We start from the raw sequence: 25,512 nt of genomic DNA on the forward strand, positions 1-25,512 counted from the left end.
TATGTTTATATTTTGTTCTATAAGCTGTTGCTTAAAATAGTAAAGTTGCTTCAATTTTGCTTAGCCTATATATTCCTAGTATGCATTGTTGTTGTGGCAGATGCTTTAACAGCAGTGTTAGTAACTAACTGTCATGGAGACCGAATCTGAACTAGTGTAGTGCATTATCTATGCCCATTAGATTTGGACCGGGGAGAGGCATTTTAATGTAAAGATGCTAAAATAAGAGAAACAATCTATTTCTCTGTTGAGTCTAGATTTGTTACTGCCAGAAGTTGCTATGTTGAGTCTATATTTGTTGCTGCCAGAAGTATGCCTGGCCACCATCATTGCCTGCATTTAGGTGCTAAGCTAAAATGTTTGTTTACTCAGGCCTTGACTGTTCACTTGGAGGGAAGTGAGTTGTGGGTGGTGAGGAGTTGGCCAGTTTTAGTGCTCAAATTCTAGCTGGGTGGCTGGGATTTGTCCTTTTACAAATATTCTTGGATTAGCAAGTTCAGGTATGGGGTTTTACAATTGATTTATATATGGTTTTAATTTCACTTTGTTACACCCGTTTGTGTATGAAAAGTGAGACTAAATACAATAAACAAATAAAGTTTAGAATAAATACAGGGACTTTGACAATAACTGATGTTACATTCTCGGTAATTTCTGAGCCTAGAAAAACTGGTTTCTCTGTTGTTCCTTGAGACCTGAAGCTGTTCAGTATCTCAGACTACCTTCTAGCTCCTGTAAAGCCACTTGGTAGCATAAAAACTAGTAGTAGCCTTTTGAGACTTTACTGTGGGGACCTTGTTTTGGCCACAGCAGATATGTGAAGTGTGAACAAGAGACATATATACTTAAAAACTTGTGTGTACCCACCTGGGAGAACTGATTTGTATGCTATTCTCTGAGAAGTATACATGGGTGCTGTGAGGGATATGCATCTGTAAACAAGTTTGCTGCATAAAAGTGTGATGTGGCCTTTAGGAGAGATGTCAAACACACAACGGGCTATTTAACAATGGGTCAGAAATCCTTAAATTATTTATTGATTTATTAAATTTGTGTCCAAGCCTTAAAGGATGATGCACACAGTGTTGTTGTTTTTAAAAAAGAACAACCTAGTACTTTTTTTCAGACAAGTGACACCCATTATTAAAATACAAAAAAACCCTATCTGCAGTATGGATGAAGACCTCTTGCCTTGGCACTAGTAGACATTTTCAGCTGCCACATACTTCATGAGTTTGATGTTAGTCAGATCTATTATATGGTGAAATGAGGCGAATATTCCATTTTGGAATGCAGCATCCCAGATCATGCCACCTTAGTAGTAAATTCAATCTGCGGGCTGCTATAATTAGGCCTGAATAATTGAGCCTTTATTTATAACCTGTCATGAATATTATGCAATAAATTAGTTTCCCCCTTTCTGGCAGTTGTTTGCTACAGAAAGTAATGTGACACAGTGCTTTGTGTAGAATTTTATTTATTTATTTGTCATCTAGTAAAATGTTACTTAAATGTTGACCATGAAAATATAATGGCTTTCACTAGCCAGAAACTCACAAATACAAAAACATATTTTATATACAGTGTGAAAGTGAATCTTGTGTATAAGAGGCACGCTCAGGAGCTTGCATGAAGAGCTGAGAATCTTTAATATGTTTTTGCTTGGTTATATTTTGATAGAAATATGAAGGTGAGAAATGAATGAAAAAAATGTAAATGAGAATGAATTTTATGTCAGGAGGAGGCGGTTCTACAATCAAACCTCAGTTGTCGAATGTAGTCCATTCCGAAAGCCCATTAGGGTTCCGAAATGTTTGACAACAGAGGCGCGGCTTCCGATTGGTTGCAAGAGCTTCCTTCACTCAAGCGGAAACCACTTTGGATGTTCAGCTTCCGAAAAACATTTGAAAACTGGAGCATTTACTTCCAGATTTTCGGTGTTCGGGAGCCGAAATGTTCCAAAACGGAGGCATCCCGGAGCCGAGGTTTGACTATACTAGATCCACTGGTGAAGGAAAGGGAGTGAGGGGAGAGCGCACTGCCCCTGGGAGTGCGATCCTGGTGGGGTGCCATTGTGGTTGACACCCCCCTGCCCCCAAGCAGACTCTTGCTGGCATGCCTTTTGTGTATATCTGCATGTTGTTGTTGTTGTTGTTGTTGTTGTTGTTGTTGTTTTAAAAAAAAGTTTGACCTTTTAGTTTTACTGCCCAGCACTGATAGGAGAGGTGATCAGCTGGGTGCCTGCATCCACAGCCATTTTTTAAAAATTTCCCACAGTGCCTCTGAGCCCAGCCCTCAACATAGAAACACAACAGCAGGACCAGAGGCATTGTGGGAAAATAAAGATGGTGGCAGCTACAGACACCCAGCTAAGCCATTTCTCTAACCATGCTGGGCCATAAGTACTAGTGTTTTTTTAAACACTGCTTTCTATCGCTGTAACAATTGCTAGGGTAGTGCTGGGGCAGCCATGGTGGGGTGAGTCCACTAGGCCACTTCTCCCAAGGACACTTTAAACTTCTGCCAGTCCTAAGGGTGGGGGTTTCTGTGAGGAAAAACAAGTTCAAATCTTCATTCAGTATGCTAAACTAATTGCAGTTATTTGGATATAGGCCAATTAAAATAGCCTGCTGTGATCTTCTCGGATTTTATTTTTCTGACTTTAAAAAACTGATTCTGATTCTTTGCCACCAGCAAGATTACATGCTACTGCTACATCCTATAGCCAATAGACATTTCTTGGCAGCAGGTACAGACTGCCAAATAAGGGTTGTTGTTTTAAAAATAACACCACTATCCTTTTCAGTAAACTGTGATTAGTGACTCGGGAATACAGGATAAGCAGTGGCTCCCTCCAGACTGCTACCATTCATTCCCACACTTGGGAAAGAGAGGCTGCAAAGAACACCTGTGCCCTTAGGCTAGAATGCATAGCTGTCTGCACTTGTACGGACATGCATTTTGGTAAGTGGTGGGAAACCGTTGGACCAGAATTCACCCCATCTTCTACGAATTTGTTCCCACGTGGGCTTTGGGCTTATGCCTTATCCCAGTCTTCTGAGTCATCAATACCAGGAAACTTTATTTATTTAACAACCTTTAGTATATTATTACTTGAACATAATAGATTTGGGCACATGTGGAGTGAGGCAGTCTTTCATGTTAACTGGTCCCAAGCTCTTGAGGACTTTACATACATTAAGAGTATCAACTTGAATATGGCCCTGTAATCAATTGACAGCCAGTTTGTATCTCTGAGCGAGGGTATTTTATGCTTACAAGGTATTGTTCCTGTCAGTAATTGTACTGCAGCATTCTGCACTAACTACCAAATGCCAGGGGAGGTCTGTGTTCTGTTGTCTTCATCTGGCTTCACTGAAAGCCCATAGCATTCTGATGTACCAAAGAGCCACTCTGGCCCTACAATGCTAGAGAGAATAATCAGGGACAACCGCCTGTCTCATCTAGACTAGGGCTTTGACAGGATTGCAAAATGTTTAGTTTTTGCTTATGGTTGCTTGTTCTCCAGGTGTCCTTGTGTCACAAATATCCAAAAATACTCATACTCCTTCACTTCTGTACTACATCCAAGTGTTTGTGTGTGATATTAATCAGTTAAAGGCAGACTGTCAAGTGTTCTGGGCAGCAAAATGTGGGTTATCATCAAAAATGGTTGCCTTATGACAATTTTCCACCAAGTATAATGCTGACATAAAACAGATTTTCTTTTAATTGTATCTCATCTTGAATTGTTCCCGGTGGCTGAAACAACCTCCCACTTCCATCTGGCAGTCTCACTTCTTTAGACTTTTCTGAACCCTCATCTACAGAACCATTTCTGAGCTTTACTTTTTTTCTAATTTTTGCCATTGGTTAACCAGTCACTACTTTATCCTCTCATATATTTTCCCCCAATTTTAATTTTTAATCCTTGTTACTTTTTAAAATCAGGATTTATAGCATAGATATTGCACAGAGTCATGTCATCTATCATACCTTTAAACACTAAATGACATATTAATAGCCGCATTGTGGTGCAACAGGATCGGTGAACATGTTCAGTACCAATATTGGGAAATATTTGCATTGTAGCTGGGAAAGGGCTGTAGCTCACTGGAGGGGCATGCCCTTTGTATGCAAAATTTCCCAGATTCAATCCTTGGCATCTCCAGGTAAGTATGGGAGAGATCCTTGCCTGAAACCCAGGAGAACAGCTGCCAGGCTGTGTCAGCAATAGTGAGTTAGATGGACCAATGGTCTGAGTTGATACACAGCAGCTATTTGGGTTGTATCACTGAGATAAGATGAAAATACAAGGCAGAACAAATAGGTTTTGAAGCTGCAACAGGGGCTTTGAGCCCTGGAGTTCAAAGTAGTAGGGGTACAGTTCTACAGATGAAGGCACATCACCAGCCTGTTTTAATAAGCCCTTGACCATTCTTCACCACTTCATAACACTTATGCTTATCACTGGTTAGAAGTTTTAGTTGAATTGGGTCCATATTGTCATTTATGCTCTTTTAAGGTAAAACCATCCTTTGATACTGTTGCAGCTAAACAGGCCTGTGGCCAGTTTCCTTTTTCCTTTTATTGAACAGGGAGCTGCTGTGTGTGTTATAGATTTTATTGGTTCTAGAGCTGGGCAGTGGGCAAGGATAAATGGTGCTGGGCAAGGAAATTTTATAAATATTTGTAGAGCAATTGGAGTAGCCTAATGTTTAAGAAAGTGGTTGATAATGGAGTTCTAACTGAATTTGGATTCTCTGCTATATGTTTTGATTTTGCAGTTGTGCATTTACTGTCTACTGTGAACCATTTTGAAGGTGTCTATTGGGCCAATAGTAGTTGGTATGGCTTTTATTTTTTAAAAAATTATAATTACGTAGCAGATTTTAAGAATGTTACGCAGGTTGATGATATTGACCAAATCATATATCCTTACAAACAAGAAACACATACCAAAACAAGGAATAAACACAAACAATGAGAAACAAAGCTGAATCTTGCATTGGTTGTTTTTTAAATGTAGAATTACTGCTGCTAATTCCATCTTGTAGCTTTCTTATTATTTTTTATTTTGCATGTGGTGTTTGATTTGTAAGCTTTCGCAGGTACAAGCTTAAAAGCTTCACCATTGTAATTATATGAAAATTTGAATGGATATGTATTGGAAACAGGAAAAGAATTACTTTTTAGTGCCTCTATTTCAGGTGACCAGACTTTAAGAATTTGGGATGCAAAATCACCAAGACCCCCAGTGATCATTCCTGCTCACCAGGCGGAGATTTTAAGTTGTGATTGGTGCAAGTATGATCAGGTATGATAGCTGGAAACCATATATTTCAAATTTTGGGGGAAACTTCTTTTTATTCAGTGGTCATGTTTCTGGCTTGGTAACATATAGACAGGTGTTCTTTCAAGGAACTTGCTGAAGTTAAGCACTTTGGACAGATCAGTGGCGGAGGAACAGAGGAACACAATCCCAGTGGGGTGCCATCTTGGCTGCCCCCCCCCCCCGTGCTGGGCGCCATGCCCCTGCGGGCGGCGTGCCATACCACGCCCCCGGGATGCACGCCAGCCACACACACGCCTGCCCTCCGCCCCCCGCCAGAGCTTGAAGCTCCTCCACTGGGACAGATTTCATTGGGAGAGACATAAGCACTTGCTTAACTCTCAGATTAAAATTGCTGTCCCGTTATTAATTGCCACTATCAATATTAGTTTACAAAAAAGGAATATTTAACTTCTCCATTGTTATCCTTAATTTGCTACTTGTTTAATTCATGACCCTATGAGAGAACCAAAAGAACACCATTGTCTTAGATCAGGGTGTGAGGAACCTTTTTTGGCCCAGCGGACCAGATCTATATCTCCCCCACACTGCAGGCCAACTTTGACAACTGGGCAACTTTGACAACTTGTCAATCATATGATGTTGCAATGTCATCACTGCTCTAGTATTTAAAACATTCTTCTCAATCACATATACTGTCTGTCAACTCTAGATTGATACCAGTATTTGTCTGAGGCTGTACTCAACACATTTTCATGGAAGTCCCACTGATTAGTATTAGTATTGTTAATTTCTGCCCCAGCTAACATTGTGCCCAACTGAATCTTGCTTTATCTTGTTCTGTGACATTATATTGCTTTTATTTGATCTATTTCCCCCTTTTTGTATAAGACCTTGGGGTAGTAAATTGTAAGCCTCTAAGAATTCTGCAATATAAAAAAAATGAACTCGATAGGGCTTACCATACTTCTGAAGAGACATTATAGGATTGTGCTGTTAACAACTGTTCTTTAAATTTAGCATTTGAAAGCTACACACATATATTTACTTTAACCCATTCTTCATTTTATTAAATTACCAGAACTTGCTGGTATCAGGTGCTGTTGACTGCAGTTTGAAAGGCTGGGATTTGAGGAACATCCGACAGCCAGTATTCAAGCTCTTTGGGCATACATATGCTATAAGAAGAGTCAAAGTAAGTTTTTTTAAAAATATATTATTAGATTTCTAGTTTGCTGTACATATATCACTAACATAGGCAGTCTATGTAATTGAGTTAATGAATGCACAGACACCCCTTAAACATTTGTTTAGGAATCACTTTTATGATTAAAATCTGGCAGTAACCTAGCTCCATTTTTGTACCTAGTTCACTGGGGAGCACATTCTATAGACAGGGCACCTTGGCCCAGAAGGTCTTCTCTGAATCTGCTGTTCAGAAGAAAAACCACACCACTCCCATTGGGCTTGCTGACCCTTTGGGTATTCCTAAGTAACTCTTTGGACCAAAGCCACTTCAGTAGGTGATTGTGCAAAGAAGTCGCTGTGCAAGTACCTTGCTTCCATCTTGTGGAAAAAGTGTACTTTTTTGTTGATACTTTCAGATAGTATGTTGAAGTGGTGGCTATGATGAAATATGGAACTTATTTCAGATATCTATTGTAAGTTCTTGCTACTTGTTTAAAACAAGAGAGAGAGAAATGAAAGGATATTAGGACTATAAACTTTGCTGGGTGGCGGTAGTGAGGAGAATGGAAATGGTTATTTTTCACCATTGACGTGCTTGAAAATGATGAGTTAAAATTTTAATTGTGTGAGAGCCAGAAATGAGGTTGACAGAGTTTGGCTCTTGGCTGCTATCTTTGCCGCAGCCTTTGTTTCATCCCCACTGTGTCTGCCAAGGACTATAATAATATATCTACTCTCCCTTATGGGTGAAATTATGAGACTCTTGTGCTGTTGCCAGATTTCAAGCTTGAATCCAGTTTTCTTAATAATAGTAATTAAATTAAAAGAGGGTATTGGAAGAAAATATGGCCCTGTAGTAGCAGTGTGGCATCTCTCTCTCTCTCAAATGTTCTGTGAAATGATGCAGAGTGGGAAAAGGATACTGTTGCTGAATTGGGATGAGTATTTAAACACTTTGACCATCCATAGGTTGAGAACTCATGCTCATTCTGCAGCCCAAGGGAAAATGTAATAGCCACCTTGGGTGACTGTCATGTAAGAGATTATAAATGGAGTTGAGAGCTTAATTTATGGTAGGGCTGTTGGGTGCTTCTATAATAAAATAGAAGCTGGCAACTTTAAAGCAGTCTTTGTACTGAGTAATATGCTTTATAATGACCCTTTACAAAATTCTATTCTTAGTTAACTTATACATATATCTCTCTCCTATATTTGTGCTGTTAATATATATATATCTTTATCTCTTTGTAGTTTTCACCGTTTCATGCTACTATATTAGCTTCCTGTTCCTATGATTTTACTGTGAGGTACTGTAATTTTAAAATTATTTTTATTTTTGTTGTTGTTGTTGTTGTCATATACACAAAATGTCTTGCAGTTTGTGAATCATGTGCTATTTTTTGCTGCTAGTCTGGGGAAACAGAATTTCTAGGGGAAGGTGCTATATTCTGTGTCTTTGGGCTTGAAAAGGTGTTGTGGGAGATAATTTGGTTATAACTATGGCAATGAGAGAAAATTGGGTTCCAGGATAAGGTTTTATACTTCTGTTGCAGAAACTGGAAATGTTACCTTGCCATCCAGTTATATACTGACAGCATTACAGTTTCTCTCTTAATCCACTTTAATCTGCTTGATGCCTTTTGAGTTTGACAGATGGTTTTATAATTTGCCCTCTCTGTATCCTGGCATCTTTATGCCTTTATATTTTGATCTGTAAACTGCGTATGTCATACCCAAATAATGGAATGGCAAAGCAGATACAGATATTCTTTGCAGTCACTGTACATATGTACAGAGAGAGTCTGCAGGGTATGACATGAATCCTGCTCTTATGGGTAATATGAAAGGCGCTTCTACGAGAGGCTTTTGTAACTGACTGTCATGTTCAGTCAGTGCACCTGCCACTTACAATTCATACAGGGACTTTGCCAATGCCTATAGCAATTGCTGCTAAATCAGCATGGGTAACAAACCCAGCCACCAACACTGTAGTAGCTGGTACTTTTTTTGTGAAGTATTTCTTTCCCCTGTTCTTCATGTTTATAGTGCTCTTCTTCCATCTGGAAGCTTCTCGGGCCTAGTTTTTACCAGCAAGTGAAGTGGGAGGCATGTGTCTCCTCTGTATCACTTTAGTTTATTTCACTTCTTCATATTGTCTCCCACAAAAAAACAAAATAGAGCATGATAAGAGTGCATGCTTTGTTTGGAAAAGGCCTGTACTTTACATCTACAAGGTAGGACTGGGACTTCATAGCATTAGTGCAGAGGGTTCCAAACTAGTCCCCTCCCTGATCTTCCGGCTTTCTAAGCATGTTGTTGTTGTTTAGTCGTTTAGTCGTGTCCGACTCTTTGTGACCCCATGTCTTGCACTGCACTCCTGTCTTGCACTGGCTCCCGCAGCTTGGTCAAACTCATGTTCGTAGCTTCGAGAACACTGTTCAACCATCTCATCCTCTGTCGTCCCCTTCTCCTAGTGCCCTCAATCTTTCCCAACATCAGGGTCTTTTCCAAGGATTCTTCTCTTCTCGTGACGTGGCCAAAGTATTGGAGCCTCAGCTTCACGATCTGTCCTTCCAGGGAGCACTCAGGGCTGATTGCCTTAAGAATGGATAGGTTTGATCTTCTTGTAGTCCATGGGACTCTCAAGAGTCTCCTCCAGCACCATAATTCAAAAGCATCAATTCTTCGGCGATCAGCCTTCTTTATGGTCCAGCTCTCACTTCCATACATCACTACTGGGAAAACCATAGCTTTAACTATACGGACCTTTCTAAGCATACAAATGTATATATTTTTCAGGGGAGCCAGCACCTGTAGCCTGAAGCAGTACCACTTAGACACAGGTTTACCATCTCATCAGTTATTTTTTGAAGGCTAGGTTTAAGAGGAGAAATGCATTTGTTACACTTGTAGACAGTGTTTTCTAATTGGGGAATACAAGTACTTGTTTATAGGTTTAGACTTGCAAATTTATATTTTCAAGTGCTAGCTAAAAATGTGTGGCTTCTTGCTGTTTAAAGACTGATTTGGCTTTTTTTGGGGGGGGGGAATTGGCCATCTGCCATGACAGATGCTCTTGATGAAATAGCTGTTTCAGCTAACCGGTATCCTGGACAATGTGGTGGCTTTTTTCATACATGGAACATACCAGAAATAACTTAGTTAGAACTCTTTGAATAGCAACATAAATATTTGTTATTACTAAATTGTTTGTGAGAGATAACTTAATCTGTTTCTTCTCATTTTGTAAGGTAACCTTCTGTCTCCCCACCCCACCCCTTTTTGGTACTAATACCAGCATTGTGTTGTTGATAATGTTGGATTTCTTTGTAGATTTTTTAGAACATGTTTCAGAACTGAGCATATCAGTGTTTTACAATTTGATGAGTAGTGAATTAGTACTGATACTAAGAAACGGGCCCATAGTACTTTAAAAATAAAATAAAATAAGTGTTTTAGCTCCACCAATAATGAAGACATAGTGATCTCCCAATGTCTTTACTATGCCTGCCCTTGTGCTTTGAACAGAAGCTTGATAAAGTAGGGGAGGATTTTCATGGAATGATGGGCAAATGAGGCTTTCCCCATCACTTGAATTTCTACATGTCAAGTTATTATAGATCCAGAGGCAGAACCCATACCAAAGTTGGCAATCAGAAATTACCATTTAGGACTGCCATAGACATCCATATGTAAAGAGCAGCATTTGATTCTCTAAATCACATCAAAGACTCAGATACCATGCAAAGTTATAGGTACACAGGAGTATTTACCTGAAAATGGTACTAAAGCTAAAGAACAAATGTTATCTAAATCCATTTAAATATCTATAATTCAAAAAGAGAGGTAAGTTCTTGGGGAGTTGAAGACAGTATCTTTCTATAATGAATTTGAATAAATTATAGCCAAGATTTTTTTTTTTTGTGTGTGTGTTAATGTAGATAGGAAAACAGTAAATTCATTCTGTGGAACATATACTTGCCTCAGCATAAATGCTTTACCTGGTGAGATTTGCCAAGCTAGGAAGCGACTACTGCACAGGAGGGAACATTCTCCTTCCCAGGTCACTGGCATATGTCCAGCTAAGTCTGGCATTTGCCAGCTCATTCAAGCAGCATTTCCCTGCAAGCTCATTAGGAACGAACATCTAGTTGGACATACTAGGCATCAAGAGTAAGTATAAAACTGGATGGTTAATGCCCCTCTCCCAGTTTGCACATAATGGCAAGCCATGTTCTGAAAGAAATGTTTGTTCTTGGCTTACCGTATGTGGCGTGCTTTGAATAAACAAAGCATAAACACTGGCTTGCAGCTGCTCTGTGATTCGCTTCCCAGCTCCGGAAAGGGAGCAGCAAAAGTGGACCCAGCTGAGCAGTGTGCACCAGCTATGCCACTCATTCACAGTAAGCTGCCGTTTCTTTCTCACCTTACACGTGAGTTAGAGTCTAGACCACTGACTGAAGCTCTTGGTGGTGTTTGCCTACATACTGGGTACGTGCACATTTCACAGTTGAGAACAGATGACATGACTAAGAACGGAAGAAGACTCCTGCCTGTAGTTCCAGCATCCTTTTCTCACAGTGGCCAACCAGTTGCTTATGGGAAGCCCAGAAGCAGGACAGGGATGCAGCAGCATTCTCCCTGTTCTTGTTTCCCGGTCACCGGTATTCAGTATCTGATATCCAGCAGTTTAACCACTCCATTTCGTTAAAACTTCCCCCCTAAACAGATGGTGAGCTCTTTAAAAGAAACAGTGCTTTCATCAGGAGGTTTGGTGCAGTGTCATACCCTCCCTTTGACTGCAATTCCATTTTACTAGTTTCCCCCTCCCCTCCCCCAAAGTGCCATATCTCTTCTGTTCCAAATAGAATTACATTGCCATTACAATGACAATATAAAGTTATTAATTCTCTGTAGTTGTACGCAGATGCTTTCTATCGTAATGGCTATTACGGTTTGCAGTTTTACCTGGTATTGTTCTGCAAATAAAAAATACCCTATGAACATCCCAGATAGAGTCTGTAATGCATGCAATTAAAAAAAACACACTATGACTGTTATGCAATGGAAGGGAAATGCCAAACTGCAGCATCTTGTAGGATCTGGCAGATGGCAAGATCTGCAATAACGTAATTGCTAGGTGAGGGATTCTGAAGAAGTCTGGTGCCTCTAGAAGATAATGGAAGATGCCATTTAAACTGTAAAACCATAAATCCACAAATGGAAAATTATGAAAAGGCAATCTTCCTTTAAAGACATTAATATAGAAGTTTCCCATAGACTATCATTCCGCCAATATGTTTTCTTGGAAGATATAATGCAGCAAGTTTTCACAACTCTTAAAGCAGCATAGCCTGTGTTCACAATCCTAACCCTTTTGAGGTGGTTTTGCCTAAAGGCTTATTCATATTGATGGAGCATGTCAACATTTCCAATTGACCTGTGATTAAATATAAAAATAAGGCACTGATACTTCAGTGATAAAACAACATTTGTACAGTAACATCTTTCATGTACATAGTTCTTTTGAAGTAGATAATTGCATGTATTATTAAGATTTACATTTCCCCCCTTGCTTTTGCACCAAAGGCGCTCTGAGCAGCTTCCAGTAAAATGTAAACATACAAAATCAAAAAATAAAATAACAAAACCAATACATCTTCTTCTAATTTTTAAACTGTTGAAATGATAGACCTCATTAAAGTAATTAAAATCAATAAACTCCATGGCCCTAAAAGACTTTGTAACAAATAAAAGTTTTGAGTTATAGCATAACGTGGTAATTGAATGGGTCACATTAGGGAGGGCATTCCAAAGTACTGGTGCCACTAGGGAAAAATAGCTCTCTGGCTGGTTTGATTACTGACATAATAACCTGTCATGGACTTGGCTGGATGCAGAGGAAGAGTGGGAGGCACCAGCTGGGGAGCCTCCAAGGGAACCCCCAGGGGAAGAAGGCTCAGAGCCAGGGGACTGATGGTGGGACAACAATGAGTGGTCAGAGGAAGAAGAGGCGGTAGACATGGAGGAGGTGGTGTTGGAAGCTGAAGAAATAAGAAGAGCAGGTGAGGAAAGGGAAGTACCTCCCTTGGCTCCTTTGGAAGGAAGGTTGGAATACAAATTGAATAAATAAAAAGTATTTCCTGAGGTATGCTAACTGCTTAGGTTCCAGAACTGCATAGAGAATACTGTAGTTACTTTTCAAAACACTTTAATGTTAATCTGTGTAGTCCCATGCATCATTATACAAGGGTCATGTAATGTTCATTCTGCAAATCCTTTAGTGTTTCATGTTTCGGAACTCAATGCCTATAGACATACTCTACTGTTCTAGGTAGAAACAGGCTGAACACAGTTTTATTTCTGCAAGCTTACCCAGGCATATAATTTAGTTATCTATATTTAGAGTTTGGTGATTAAGAAGACTGTAAATCTTTCTAAATAAAGACTTTTGAACCTCAGATTAGCATTTGATTAGGTCCAGTCTACAACAGTGCCTCATCACTACAGAACACTTAATCAGTACACCCTTTAGCCCAGGCAATAGCACCCATCCATGGTGTGGGGTATCCTGGTTTGCTGCTCCCCAATGGGAACTTTTTGAGCAGCTCTTCCTAGCTACAGGAAGCAAGAAGCCCATATAATTTCTGGGCCACCACCCTGGAATTTGTGGTGGCTGGGGACATGCTTGTACAGCAAGACAATGTTGTGGATTGGATCCCAAAACTTACATAAAGAGTTGACTCTTTTTTCTATAGAAATTATACCCAGTGAAGATTGTTTACAAAACAATAGCAGGGAAAGCAAGATGTGCATGGATTTCATGGGAAATAACCATGAGCAGGAGTAAAGTGACATTTACATTCTGATGGCATTTAGCTCAGGAAGTCACTTTTGTTCAAGATAATTTTGTAGTGGAATTAAGCTTCATGGTTTTGGCAAATGTTTATAGATTTGGGACACATGTCTAGCACATAAATGGGGAAGGGACTTTAAAATCAAACTTTGGGGACAGGTACTTTATCTCTTATCTTGACAATACCTTTCAGTATATTAAGCAGTATATTATGGTTTCTTCTAATTCTTACAAACATTTGTTCTTTAGCCTTAGTACCATTTTCAGGTAAATACTTCTGTGTGCATATAACTTTACATGGTCTTTGATGTGATTGATTTTTTTTGTTTTCGTAATTTAATCCAACATCTAGACGCAAGGATAATTGATTGCAATCAGTTAATTAAAATTGACTATAGATATTTAATTAGGAGCCAAAATAAGATAGCATTATTTATGATGCTGTGATAAAACTTGTAAGATTTCTACACCAGAGAGAACTGCCCTAGTGTGATCTATAATTGTATGATGGTTCATCTATCATTGAAAGCTTGTGCTGCTGATAGTGCTCATACACTACATTTTTCAGGTCATGAGTTCTAGAAAAATGATTTTGTTAACAACCGTGCAATGAAGTGCCTCACATTCCCTGTGATTGGGAATGCTAAGAAATGTACTGTATTGTTCTTGCAAAGTACTTTGATTTAATTTTAATTTTGTTGCTGGTTCCTTTTTTATAATTTACATTCAGCAGCAGTTCTCAGCCATTTTTCACGGACCACATGATCATTGCTGGAGATCTCAGGAGATCTCTTAATAAACTTTTCGTCATTCAGTGCCATCATCACCATCGTCAAAACAATGAAAATCATAGTCCCTAGGCTAGTTGTGATCTACACCTCCCAAAATAATTCAAATTTCCAATTTTTGCAGTAGAATTCTTGACTGAAAAAAAATACTGGTGTGTTAAAATGCATATTTTAAAATGCATGCCAAAATATGTCAGCAATACATTTGGAAATACATTTAGATAAAACACATATTTTAATACAATTTTGTGAGGTTTTATTTGAAAAGGTTGAAGATTAATTTGGAAATGGGGTAGAATGGCTTTATGAAAGCACACAAGAAAAATAGAATAACAGGCTTGTAGAGCTGGAAGAGACCATGAGTTTCATTTAATCCAAATTCCTGTAATGCAGGAATATTTTTGCTCAACATGGGGCTTAAACCCACAACCCTGAGATTCAGTCTCATGCTCTACCAATTAAGCTATTTTGATTGATCCATAAATCCCAGCCTAGGCCAGTTGTTAGCCTGTTTGACATGTTGTTGTTGTTTAGTCGTTTAGTCGTGTCCGACTCTTCGTGACCCCATGGACCAGAGCACGCCAGGCACTCCTGTCTTGCACTGCCTCCCGCAGTTTGGTCAAACTCATGTTCGTAGCTTCAAGAACACTGTCCAACCATCTTGTCCTCTGTCGTCCCCTTCTCCTAGTGCCCTCAATCTTTCCCAACATCAGGGTCTTTTCCAAGGATTCTTCTCTTCTCATGAGGTGGCCAAAGTATTGGAGCCTCAGCTTCACGATCTGTCCTTCCAGGGAGCACTCAGGGCTGATTTCCTTAAGAATGGATAGGTTTGATCTTCTTGCAGTCCATGGGACTCTCAAGAGTCTCCTCCAGCACCATAATTCAAAAGCATCAATTCTTCGGCGATCAGCCTTCTTTATGGTCCAACTCTCACTTCCATACATCACTACTGGGAAAACCAGTATCTGGTCCTAATCAAAATACCACTGTCTCCATTGTCAGAGCCAAGTACAGATATTCTCAGCTGTTCCCCAGTCTATCTTCCACCTGAATGAAGCCCACAGACCATAGTTTGAGAACCTCTACAATAGACAGTTCTAATTCAGAAGCAAGACTTATCTGTGTAGCTTGTTAGCACAGACTTTAAGCTTATTCATGTTTACCTATCTATTGCTGCCTCAGTTTATTCAGTCCTTATCAGATCAGCCATGCTATGGCACAAAAGTATATGTAGAAGACTTCCTATCTATAATTTATGTAATGTACCAACGCTGTTAACTCTTGAAATGCTTAATCTTTTGTTCATTCCCCATACCTGAAATTTCTTTACTGGATGCAGCTAAAGGGGTAAAGCTTTGCCAGCAATCTCTCTTCTCTCTCACCCCGTAGTTATGTGTGCCAATAGTCTGAGTGCATAGTAAAACCAGCAGCATTACTCTTCCAGTCTGCTGAGTCAAGCGGTCTGCCTCGTATCAATTACTTAATTTTATTTATAGCTAAAATATGCATCTTGCATAATACTGCACAAAACATAAGCGATGTTTTTATGTGATTTTGTTTTAGAGTACAATGCCAGTTAATAATAATCAGAGCTTTGCTTGCTTTGTCTGCTACAAAATCAATGGGAATGCAGACCTGTATTAGGATATGCTGGTGAGGAGGGGCCTTAAGTTTAGGGGATGGAGAATCATTGCCAAATAGCCACAACATAAATGAGGGCAACCTAGTATGTTGATTACATTGAATACAATTCCTCCTCCTCCTCCTCCTCCTCCTCCTCCTCCTCCTCCTCCTCCTCCTCCTCCTCCTCCTCCTCTTCTTCCTCCTCCTCCTCTTCTTCTTCCTCCTCCTCCTCCTCCTCCTCTTCCTCCTCCTCCTTAAAATAATGAACACCTAGTGTTTTCTTGTAATTTCTATCAAATACTGCCTCCATGTTTTTCCCTATACAGTGGTACTTCGGTTTAAGAACAGTCCTATTTAAGAACAATTCAGTTTATGAACTCCGCAAAACCAGAAGTAGTGTCCCGGTTTGAGAACTTTACCTCGGTCTGAGAACAGAATGTGAACGGTGGAAGGGCACCGGCAGCAGGAGGCCTCATTAGGGAAAGTGTGCCTCAGTTTAAGAACGGACTTCCGGAACGGATTACGTTCGTATACTGAGGTACCATTGTATCAAAGTGAGAGCGACTTGCATTGCGATCTTATTCATGCCTACTCAGAAGTAAACCTCATTGAGTTCAGTGGGACTTACTCACAGGCAGAAGTGGGTCAAGCCACTGCTGTTTACTGGGAGGCAGAGGGCAAGGGAATGGGAATATCAGCAGGGTTCAGGCTCTCCCACTGGTGCACTTGCACTGTGCTGACCTCCCTGCTTCCGCCCCACACTTACATGTGGTGTATGGCAGTGACCCCAATGCTGGCAAGCTAGCATTGTGGCCTTGCCTCATCAGGCAAGCCACTTCTGCTCCCAGGTGCATGCATATAGTATAGGATTTCAATTTTATTTAAACAAAAGCTGAGTACTGTATTGAGAGAGGAACCCTATATGCCTTCTTTGGGCTGCAGGCTACAGCTCTTGGAGAATACAACAGACCCAGTCAAATATGTAGTATCAACAGAACATGAAGATAAAGCAATATCTTTGTTTTAGTTGTGAAAAAGATAATCTTATGGTTTCTGTTTTCATATAGAGTAGACTTGCAATCTGGGTTTATCTTAATGTATTTTGCTTTCCAGATACTCTTGAGTATTTGCTGCTTGACATTTTATTGCTGAACTTGTCCTGCTGTTAAAGAAGCAATATTTAGTTTATATGCCACATACCTGGAAATGAGAAGCATAGACCTTTGCATGAAATGCCGTATTTTGCCATAAGCACATCTTCACGTCAAAATATATTCCTCAGCCTTGTTAGGGGCTAAAAGATCAGGATTGAAGGGGTGAATCCTAGTTTTATTGTAATCTCTTGAAAGTAATAAATGGCTTTCTAAATTGTGACCAAAGAAATATTGATGGCATTAAAGTATTATGTGTGATTCACTTCCCCTCATATAGACATTTGAGAAGAAAATCTGGTTGATTTCAAACGCTTCTGAATAGATCTAACTCACAGGCAAGCAACTATATCCAGAGACCCTTTATAAATGGTGAAATTCAGCCCACAATAACTTTTATTTGAATTTATATAAATGATCTGAACATACATATATTTGGGTCTTCCCCACTTTAATTGTATAAAAATTCCATGATACAGTGGAAGATACAGAGGTTCCAGATATACAGTGGAACCTCAGTTTTCGAATGTAATCTGTTCCGGAAGTCCATTCGACTTCCGAAATGTTCGAAAGCCGAAGATCAAAGGGCTGCCAGCAAGTTCAGTGGGGAAAATTGAGAAACGCGCCTTGGAAGCATTCACTTCCGGATTTTCGGTATTCGGCTTCCGAATCATTTGGCAGCCGAGATGTTCGAAAACCAAGGTTTGACTGTATAGATAAATAAGAATTCCATGTGCACAGCTTGGAAGCTTTGCAAGCATGTGTGCTTGGAGATCCCTTCCAGAACACCCAAGTAATGTCACCTTCCTCTGTTCCTTCAAAACCCACCTCTTCCAGAGGGGTTTGAGTTTGGTGTAACCACACAGTTCTCCAACCTTACTGAAATGAAACCTAAATGCATGCAAAAGTTGTTGTTGTTGTTGTTGTAGTAGTAGTAGAAGTAGTAGTATTTGTACTCCACCTATCTGACTGGATTACTCAAGCTACTCTGGGTGGCTTCCAACAGATATAAAAACATAATAAAACATCAAAAACGTCCCTATACAACGCTGCCTTCAGGTGTCTTCTAAAATTTGTATAATTATTTAACTCCTTGACATCTGATAGGAGGGCATTCCACAGAACAGGGACTGCTGCCAAGAAGGCCCCCCTCTGTCTGATCCTTGTAACTTCACTTTTCGCAGAGAAGGCCCTGGGAACTGGACCTCAGTGTCCATACTGAAAGATGGGGAGATGGGGGTGGAGATGCTACTTCAGGAATATGCTCATATCCATATCTTGGTTCATATTCCTTGACTAAAATTAGATAGTAAATTCAGCATAAATATCTGACTTTTTGTAGGTTACCTGTGGACAACCAGAAATCCTGACGGCCGTATATAAGTACCATGTCTGCACTATATAAAGTACAAAATGCTGCAGTATATCCTCATCCTCTAACATTAAGGGCTCCTGTTCAGGGTTCCAGCTAACCATGCCTCCCTCCAGGATGCTAAAACTGTCAGGTGTTGAAGTAGGACAATATATTACCCCACAAATGGTATTCAACATTTTGTGCTTTCTGGAATTTTAGCTTGTTGGGTTGGGGGTGGGCAGGCATTGTTTTGTAATTCTATATAGCTGAAGGTTCACCAAGGTATGCAGATACCTATCCCCCTTGTTTCTCAGTGGCTTTGTTTTACTCCAATCCAATAAGCATCCAACCACTTGAGTTCATCATTAAAGGGAATTATATTAATAACAACTCTAGACCATGGCAAATGTGTCAAGATTCTGCCCCCTGCTCAAGCATTTTGGATGTATTTTAAGAAACCAGGAGAGGTAATTCAGTTATCTTCTGTTGAAACTTTAGGTAAGCAGAGTTTGGAATATAGTGATTAAAACAAGTTGAATTTACAGGTCATTTCACAAACTAGTAGTACTGGTTTATTTTGATGGAAAAAAATAACAGTACGATTGATTTATGTATGTGACACAGGCATGCATCAATAAATGCATTCTTATTTCTGGCCCAGTACCAGCTTAGTAGCTTTTTTCTGATTTATCTGTTTACACATCTTAGACTTCCTATGTGTGCTAATTACAACCAAATACTCCTCCTTTTTTGAATGAAGCCAAAAACTAAAAAACTTTTTAAAAAACAGTTTCCAGTTAAAGCTATAGTTTCCGACTATGTACACACTCCCATGTCCTCTACATTCAGTGGTCTCCCACTACTAGTTTGGAAATACAGGTATCAATCCTGTATGTAGTTTCTTAAGAAACACTGCATTTTGATGCATTTCCCCCCAAACCCCACTTTGATCCACATTGGTAGAAAGAATGTGATTGTTTCTTAGTAAGACAAGCAATCACTTGTAGCAGGCAGCATTGATTTCTAATATTTATACTTACGATACTACCTGTGCAAGAATCATGCACAGTTAACATTTTGACTTAGTATAGTGGTTTTAGGAATTCCATAGGTACCGGTAGTTGACTGGCTACATTTCTTTCTGTACTTGGAAGATAAAGGTTATGTGTAGCTCAGATTTAGGAAACTGTAGGAGTTACTGAACTGTTTTTATGAGGAATTGGCTCTCCACTTTTGTATATATAGAATATCTAGTCATCTGTGGAAATGAAATAACAGTTACAGTGAATGGCCACTAATATACTATAGAACAGTACAGCCCAGAACATTCTTCATACTGACTGCACTTATCAAGGGGGGAAATGCTCCTTCCTTAAACCCTGTTCTTTGATATTCAATTAAAATTTGACAGGGGGAGAGTGTTATATAAATGGGGCTAGTTCTTAACTTTCAGTAACACCTGAAATAACCTTTCTTCGGGAAAGTGGATGAAAGTTCTTTATACAAGTTATGAAGTGTAAATAGGCAGCTGGTAACACATTCAAACAGATTCTTGTTTGGGACATGTAGATACTGTAGCACCATGAATCACCATGAATCTTAATTCCATAGTAGTCCATGGAAGATTATATGCATTCTTTGAGTATTCAAGAACCTAATTAACCATCCCAGTTGTCTAGTGCTTTTGACTCTGCTTTCTCAAGCTGGGATATTTTCAAATATGGTATGCATATTTGTTTCTCTGGAGGGAGAATAATTTGCTATAGAAGTATATTTCCTTCACATGGGAATAGTCAGATATGGGCAACAACCACTTTACATGTGTTCAAAGCACGTGCAATTGTGCACGTGTGCATTACCATGAACCCGGAAGTGGCAGGGAAAGGGGGTGGGGCTTGTAGACACTCCTCCATCATGCATAATGACCTGGAACTCAACCCCCTCACAAATCAGGGGTTGCCTGTAATGTCACAATGTGCCTCTGTCTCAAGAAAATATAGGTCTGTACAAATGTAAGGACCATCCGTACAGCATAGTTTGGGGAGCGTAGAACCAAAGAAATCCCCTCAGATTGATTATCAGCTGTCATGGCACTTTGTTGTTCTATCTCCTTAAAAAGGTAAAGGACCCCTGACAGTTAAGTCCAGTCGCGAACGACTCGGGGCTTGCGGTGCTCATCTCGCTTTACTGGCTGAGGGAGCCGACGTTTGTCCCCAGACAGTTTTTCCGGGTCATGTGGCCAGCATGACTAAGCCGCTTCTGGCGAAACCAGAGCGAAACATGCTATTTACCTTCCCGCCGGAGCGGTACCTATTTATCTACTTGCACAGTGCGCTTACAAACTGCTAGGTTGGCAGGAACTGGGACCGAGCAACGGGAGCTCACCCCGTCGCGGGGATTTGAACCGCCAACCTTCCAATCGGCAAGCCCAAGAGGCTCAGTGGTTTAGACCACAGGGCCACCCACGTCTCCTTACTAAATCACAATAGTAATGGTGATTTGCAAAGAAATTAAATGAAGATAGATTAAGCAAACTCTTCTGCACACGAAGAGTCTTGTTGGATCAGACCAAAGGTCCATCAAATTTGGCAACAGGAACGGGTGCTCCACTGCTCCTCAGTACTGCAGGCTAGTTCAGAGGGCACAAGGCAGCTCTGTCTCCCAGCACTTCAGTGTGACTCCCCGTACCCTTCAGCATATGCCACCTAAGGTGGCTGCCTCACTGTGCCTAAGTAGGACCAGTCTTGTTTGTAAAAGTCTTACTTTGTCCCTTCCCTTCCTCTCCTTTTTTCTAAACTAAAGGTAAAGGGACCCCTGACCATTAGGTCCAGTCGCAGACGACTCTGGGGTTGCAGCACTCATCTTGCTTTACAGGCCGAGGGAGCCGGCGTCCAGCTTCTGGGTCATGTGGCCAGCGCACGGAAACACCATTTTCTAAACTAAAGAGCCCCAAATGTTGTACCTTTCATCACTGGAGCATTTCCTGCTCTCATGTTGTTTTATTCACCCTTTTCTGCAGCTTTTCTAGCCTTGCAATATCTTGTTGAGAACTGGTGGCCAGAATATATGTATGTATGTATGTATGTATGTATGTATGTATGTATGTATGTATGCATGCATGCATGTATGTATGTATGTATAAAGGCTTGCTGATACTGACAGTTTTATTTTTGACTGCTTTATTAATATGTTTAAATAGGTTTTAAAGGTTAGGCTCAAATGCGTTGGTTTTTTTTCTATTTTAAATTTATCTTTTCCAGTTATCCAATAAGATAAATGTGTGATGTCATGGGTAAATGTAAGGATGTTGATCTTCATATGCGTTTGCTCTTTGGAAATGAGCATGTTGGAAAATAACCTCTCATTCTCCTGTTCCTCTAGTACTAGGAGAAGCGAAAGAGGGCTGTTGTCATAGTACATCCATTGTGTAGCCACCATTCTGGTCAGGTGATTTGCAAAGAAATTAAATGAAGATAGATTAAGCAAACTCATTCAGTTGCCTCTAGTGTTTACAGTGTGCCTAAACCACCCATGAATTGTGTTTTGCATAGTTTGGTCTTTTCTCCCTTTCTTGGTAACCACTCTAGTGGCAAAACCAGCTGTGTACATTATGAATTGCACATTGTTCTTCTTTTGTAAGCATAGCATACATATATGTTGAGAGAGAAGGGGCCCTTGGGAGAAAAAAGAAGAAGAGACAAAATTGGTTGTAGTAGAAATCTATTGACTGTAGTGGGTGAAGTAAGGGCAAACATATCTCAGTGAAAATAGCGAAGAATTATATTTAGTGCACACTAGTTATTCGGTACTGTAGAAGGCCGTGTGTGTGTGTGTGTGTTGCAACTGGATGCGGTAAATAAACAAACACCGGATGTGATACTAGATGGAGGTTTCACTTTAAACAAAAGCCCTTATGGATGCAAAGAAATAATTGGAAGGGTAATGCCTGGTAAGATCTCAGAAGCTGTGCCACAGATGGGTTCCTGAATCAAAGGTCAGTAACTAGAAAGGCTGGACTTCAGTGCCCTTCCTAATTCCTTGTCCTGCCCACAAGAATAGAAAAATATGCAGCATAGTTAAAATTAGGAACAAAGTGTGCACAAAGATGTCTGATTTATGGAATGTCTTTCATTTATGGAATCAGAATTGTCACTCTATATCTTATTTTTTAAGCACAAGGATATACCAGCAGCTCAGTACATAAGGCTGGGGTAGGGAGCCTCAAGGTCCTGGATGACTGCTCCCATCATCCCTGATCATTGGCCATGCTGGCTGATGGGAACTGTGGTCCAACAACATCTGAAGCAGACTTTTTCAACCTGGTGGTCTCCAGATGTTGTGGAACTACAACTCCCATAATGTCTGATAATTGACCATGCTAGCCAGAACTGATAGGAGTTGTAGTCCAAAACATTTGGAGGGTACCAGGCTAGGGAAGGGCCCCTAACTTAAAGGAATGATTTGGCCTACATTTAACTTATCTTATTGCTCAAACCAGGTAACAAAATGTTAAGTAATCAAAAAGAAGCCTGAATTTTGAGTACACATTCCAGAATGTAAATGAGAAATGTTTAGTCTGGTGACTTCTGTTTCAGTGTATCTGAAGAAGTGTGCATGCACACGAAAGCTCATACCTATGACAAACTTAGTTGGTCTCTAAGGTGATACTGGAAGGATTTTATTTTATTTTATTACTACGTCAGACCAACACGGCTACCTACCTGAAATGAGAAATGTTTAAGCAGTTGAATTGTCACATAACTTTGAGAATTATTGATCTTTTGAGTAGTATCTACTTTACCTTATACACATACAGGCATGACTGTTATAAAAAATTAGAAAATAAATTAGTTGTTTCAGTTTTATTGTTGGCTATAAATATACTTTAAACACTGGCTGCCCCACATATGTGTGTGTGTGTGTGTGTGTGTGTGTGTGTGAGAGAGAGAGAGAGAGAGAGAGAGAGAGAGAGAGAGAGAGAGAGAGAACATAATAGTTTATGTTTAGTTACTATTTTGTTAATATATTCTAGATTATAAATGGTTTATTAATGTTTTGTTAATCACATAATACGATATGCTGTAATTGTGATGTTTAGCTTATTTTTTGCTAGTAGTATTTATAGATTGTAATTATTTTACTGATGATTCTTTAATATATTATTTCTGCTGTACTTGTGATATTATGTTCTGTTATTGTTATTTATTGCTTTGAGATTCATTTGTATGGAAAGCAGCATAGAAATTCAATTAACTATCCAATCACTGAAGATCCTAGTTAACAAGAAGGCAAGTTTAGACCTTGAAGTTTCCATGTCAAGAAACAGCAAACAGAAGGTGGGATGGGGTATGTGAGGATATGTAGTCCCTCCCAACGGCCTTACTAAGCATCATAAAGAGTATTCTCTGCCCTGCTGCCTGCTGCCTGTGTAAACAGGTTTAAGATATTAAGGATGCAGCAAGCACCTAGGACACATCTGAAAATTCCACATCTGCCTGGTATTCTTGTGTGAATTCTGCAGAGCATCAAGTTTCAGACCATTGATTAAACATAGCTAAACAATGAATCAAATATTTCTGACGTAGAAAGTCCCCAGTTGCATCCTTGATATCTTCCTTAAAAAAAGAAAAGAAAAATCAGGTGTGAGACTGTGAAAGGCTTATTGGCCCTGAGTCTGTAGAAGTAGATAGTTCCAGTCTAGATGTCCCAGTTATCTGACAGTAGAAGACAGAGACAGCTCATATGTTATAAAGCTTTACTTACTGTTTAATAAAGAAACTTCAGTTTACTGTTTTGCAGTTTATCCCAATGGGAGATCATCATGCCAGCTCTGGATCTAAATCTCCATACTGGGCTGAAGGAGATGTAGCCTTAATGAAGTACTTATTTATGCAGATGAGTCAAAAGACTTGTGGCAATAGGATTAATTGCATTTCTAAAGTGGATGGGTTTGTTTTTTAAAAGCATTTGGCAGCTTCAAGCACATTAGCAGTCCAGCATTACATTTTTTAAAATGGCCTTTCAATTACCATAATTACAATATTGTTTCCATCTATAGATTCTGGGATTTCTCCAAGCCTGATCCACTGCTTGAAACTGTGGAGCACCATACAGAGTTTACTTGTGGCCTGGATTTAAGCTTGCATCACCCAAGTCAGGTAAGAGAAAAGAGAGTGTCTCCTTCTTATGAAGATGCTAGCATCAACTGTAGTTTATATAAATTAATCCTCACTTATAAGGGCAATAGAAATAATTCTCTCTGACTAGAGTCTGAGTGGTAGGTTATCAAAATCACAGCTTTCTGCCCTAAGCACTGGGTGTACCTGTTCTACCTCTGAACACTCAGAATGTGTGAACATGTGTATTGGCCCCAAGTCATGTAACTTGCAGACATTATGCTTACACATGGAATACACACAAGTCCCGGTTACCAAACACAGTGCTTTCCCAGGAAATCATCCCTTAGGTGAGCTGATGGTTTCCATTATTTCCTATGGGAACATTTCTGATTTGTGATCTCTCTCCCATGGTTTCTTCCTAAAATGGCTGCAGCCAGCCAGCGAAGCACAAACAAGTAATGAGGTGGGCAAACTCTGGCTGTTAGGTTATCTGAATCAACTGTGCATGTGGCGAGGTTTGGGTAAAGATAAGTGAATTTTAAAATAACAAGCAGGCGGATAGTGGGACCTGCTTGGCATTTCCTTGGCGAGGACGTCATCTGAACAAATCCAATATTAGTATATGGATAGTGTAGAGTTAATTATTTATTTTCTCTAACAGCTGGGAAAGTTGGAAGGGATTATTATTTCTCTGGCATCTAATCAAAAGCCATACTCATCAAACTTATCCCAGTGTCCCTAGGCAGAATCAGCATGAACCCATTGGTCTTCGGGGAAATGGTGGGTTTTTAAAAATATATATATATAAGCATTCCCTTTTGGAAGGGTCCACAAGAGAATCCAGTTGTCCCATCTTGCACTGCAGCAATCCATCACTAGCAGTTATTGCGACTTAGTAGAAAAAAAGTAACAAACCAAGTACAGTCGTATCCGTTCTGGAAGTCCGTTTGACTTCTGAAAACGTTCGACAACCAAGGCATGGCTTCTGATCGGCTGCAGGAGCTTCCTGCATGCAATCGGAAGCTGCATAAGCCCTGTCAGACATTCGGGTTCCAAAGAACGTTCGCAAACACTTCCGGATTTGCGGCGTTTGGGAGCCAAAACATTTCAGTCGCAGGGCGTTCGGGATCCAAGGTACAA

The 25,512-nt window shown here is 39.9% G+C and overlaps 1 protein-coding gene across 1 annotated transcript in view; it reads left to right on the forward strand.

Annotated features, from left to right (window-relative positions):
* The window catches only part of PEX7 (peroxisomal biogenesis factor 7), a 55,345-nt gene that overhangs the window by 21,281 nt on the left and 8,552 nt on the right, over positions 1 to 25,512 (forward strand). Inside the window, exons 6-9 of the mRNA XM_060272716.2 lie at positions 5,211 to 5,317; positions 6,375 to 6,488; positions 7,733 to 7,788; positions 24,312 to 24,411. Coding sequence (XP_060128699.2) covers positions 5,211 to 5,317; positions 6,375 to 6,488; positions 7,733 to 7,788; positions 24,312 to 24,411 — 377 coding nt within the window. The remainder of the gene's footprint in view (positions 1 to 5,210; positions 5,318 to 6,374; positions 6,489 to 7,732; positions 7,789 to 24,311; positions 24,412 to 25,512) is intronic.

The sequence above is a fragment of the Zootoca vivipara genome, chromosome 3 (assembly GCF_965207765.1).
Source record: "Zootoca vivipara chromosome 3, rZooViv2.hap1.1, whole genome shotgun sequence".
Classification (NCBI taxonomy): Eukaryota; Metazoa; Chordata; class Lepidosauria; order Squamata; family Lacertidae; genus Zootoca; species Zootoca vivipara.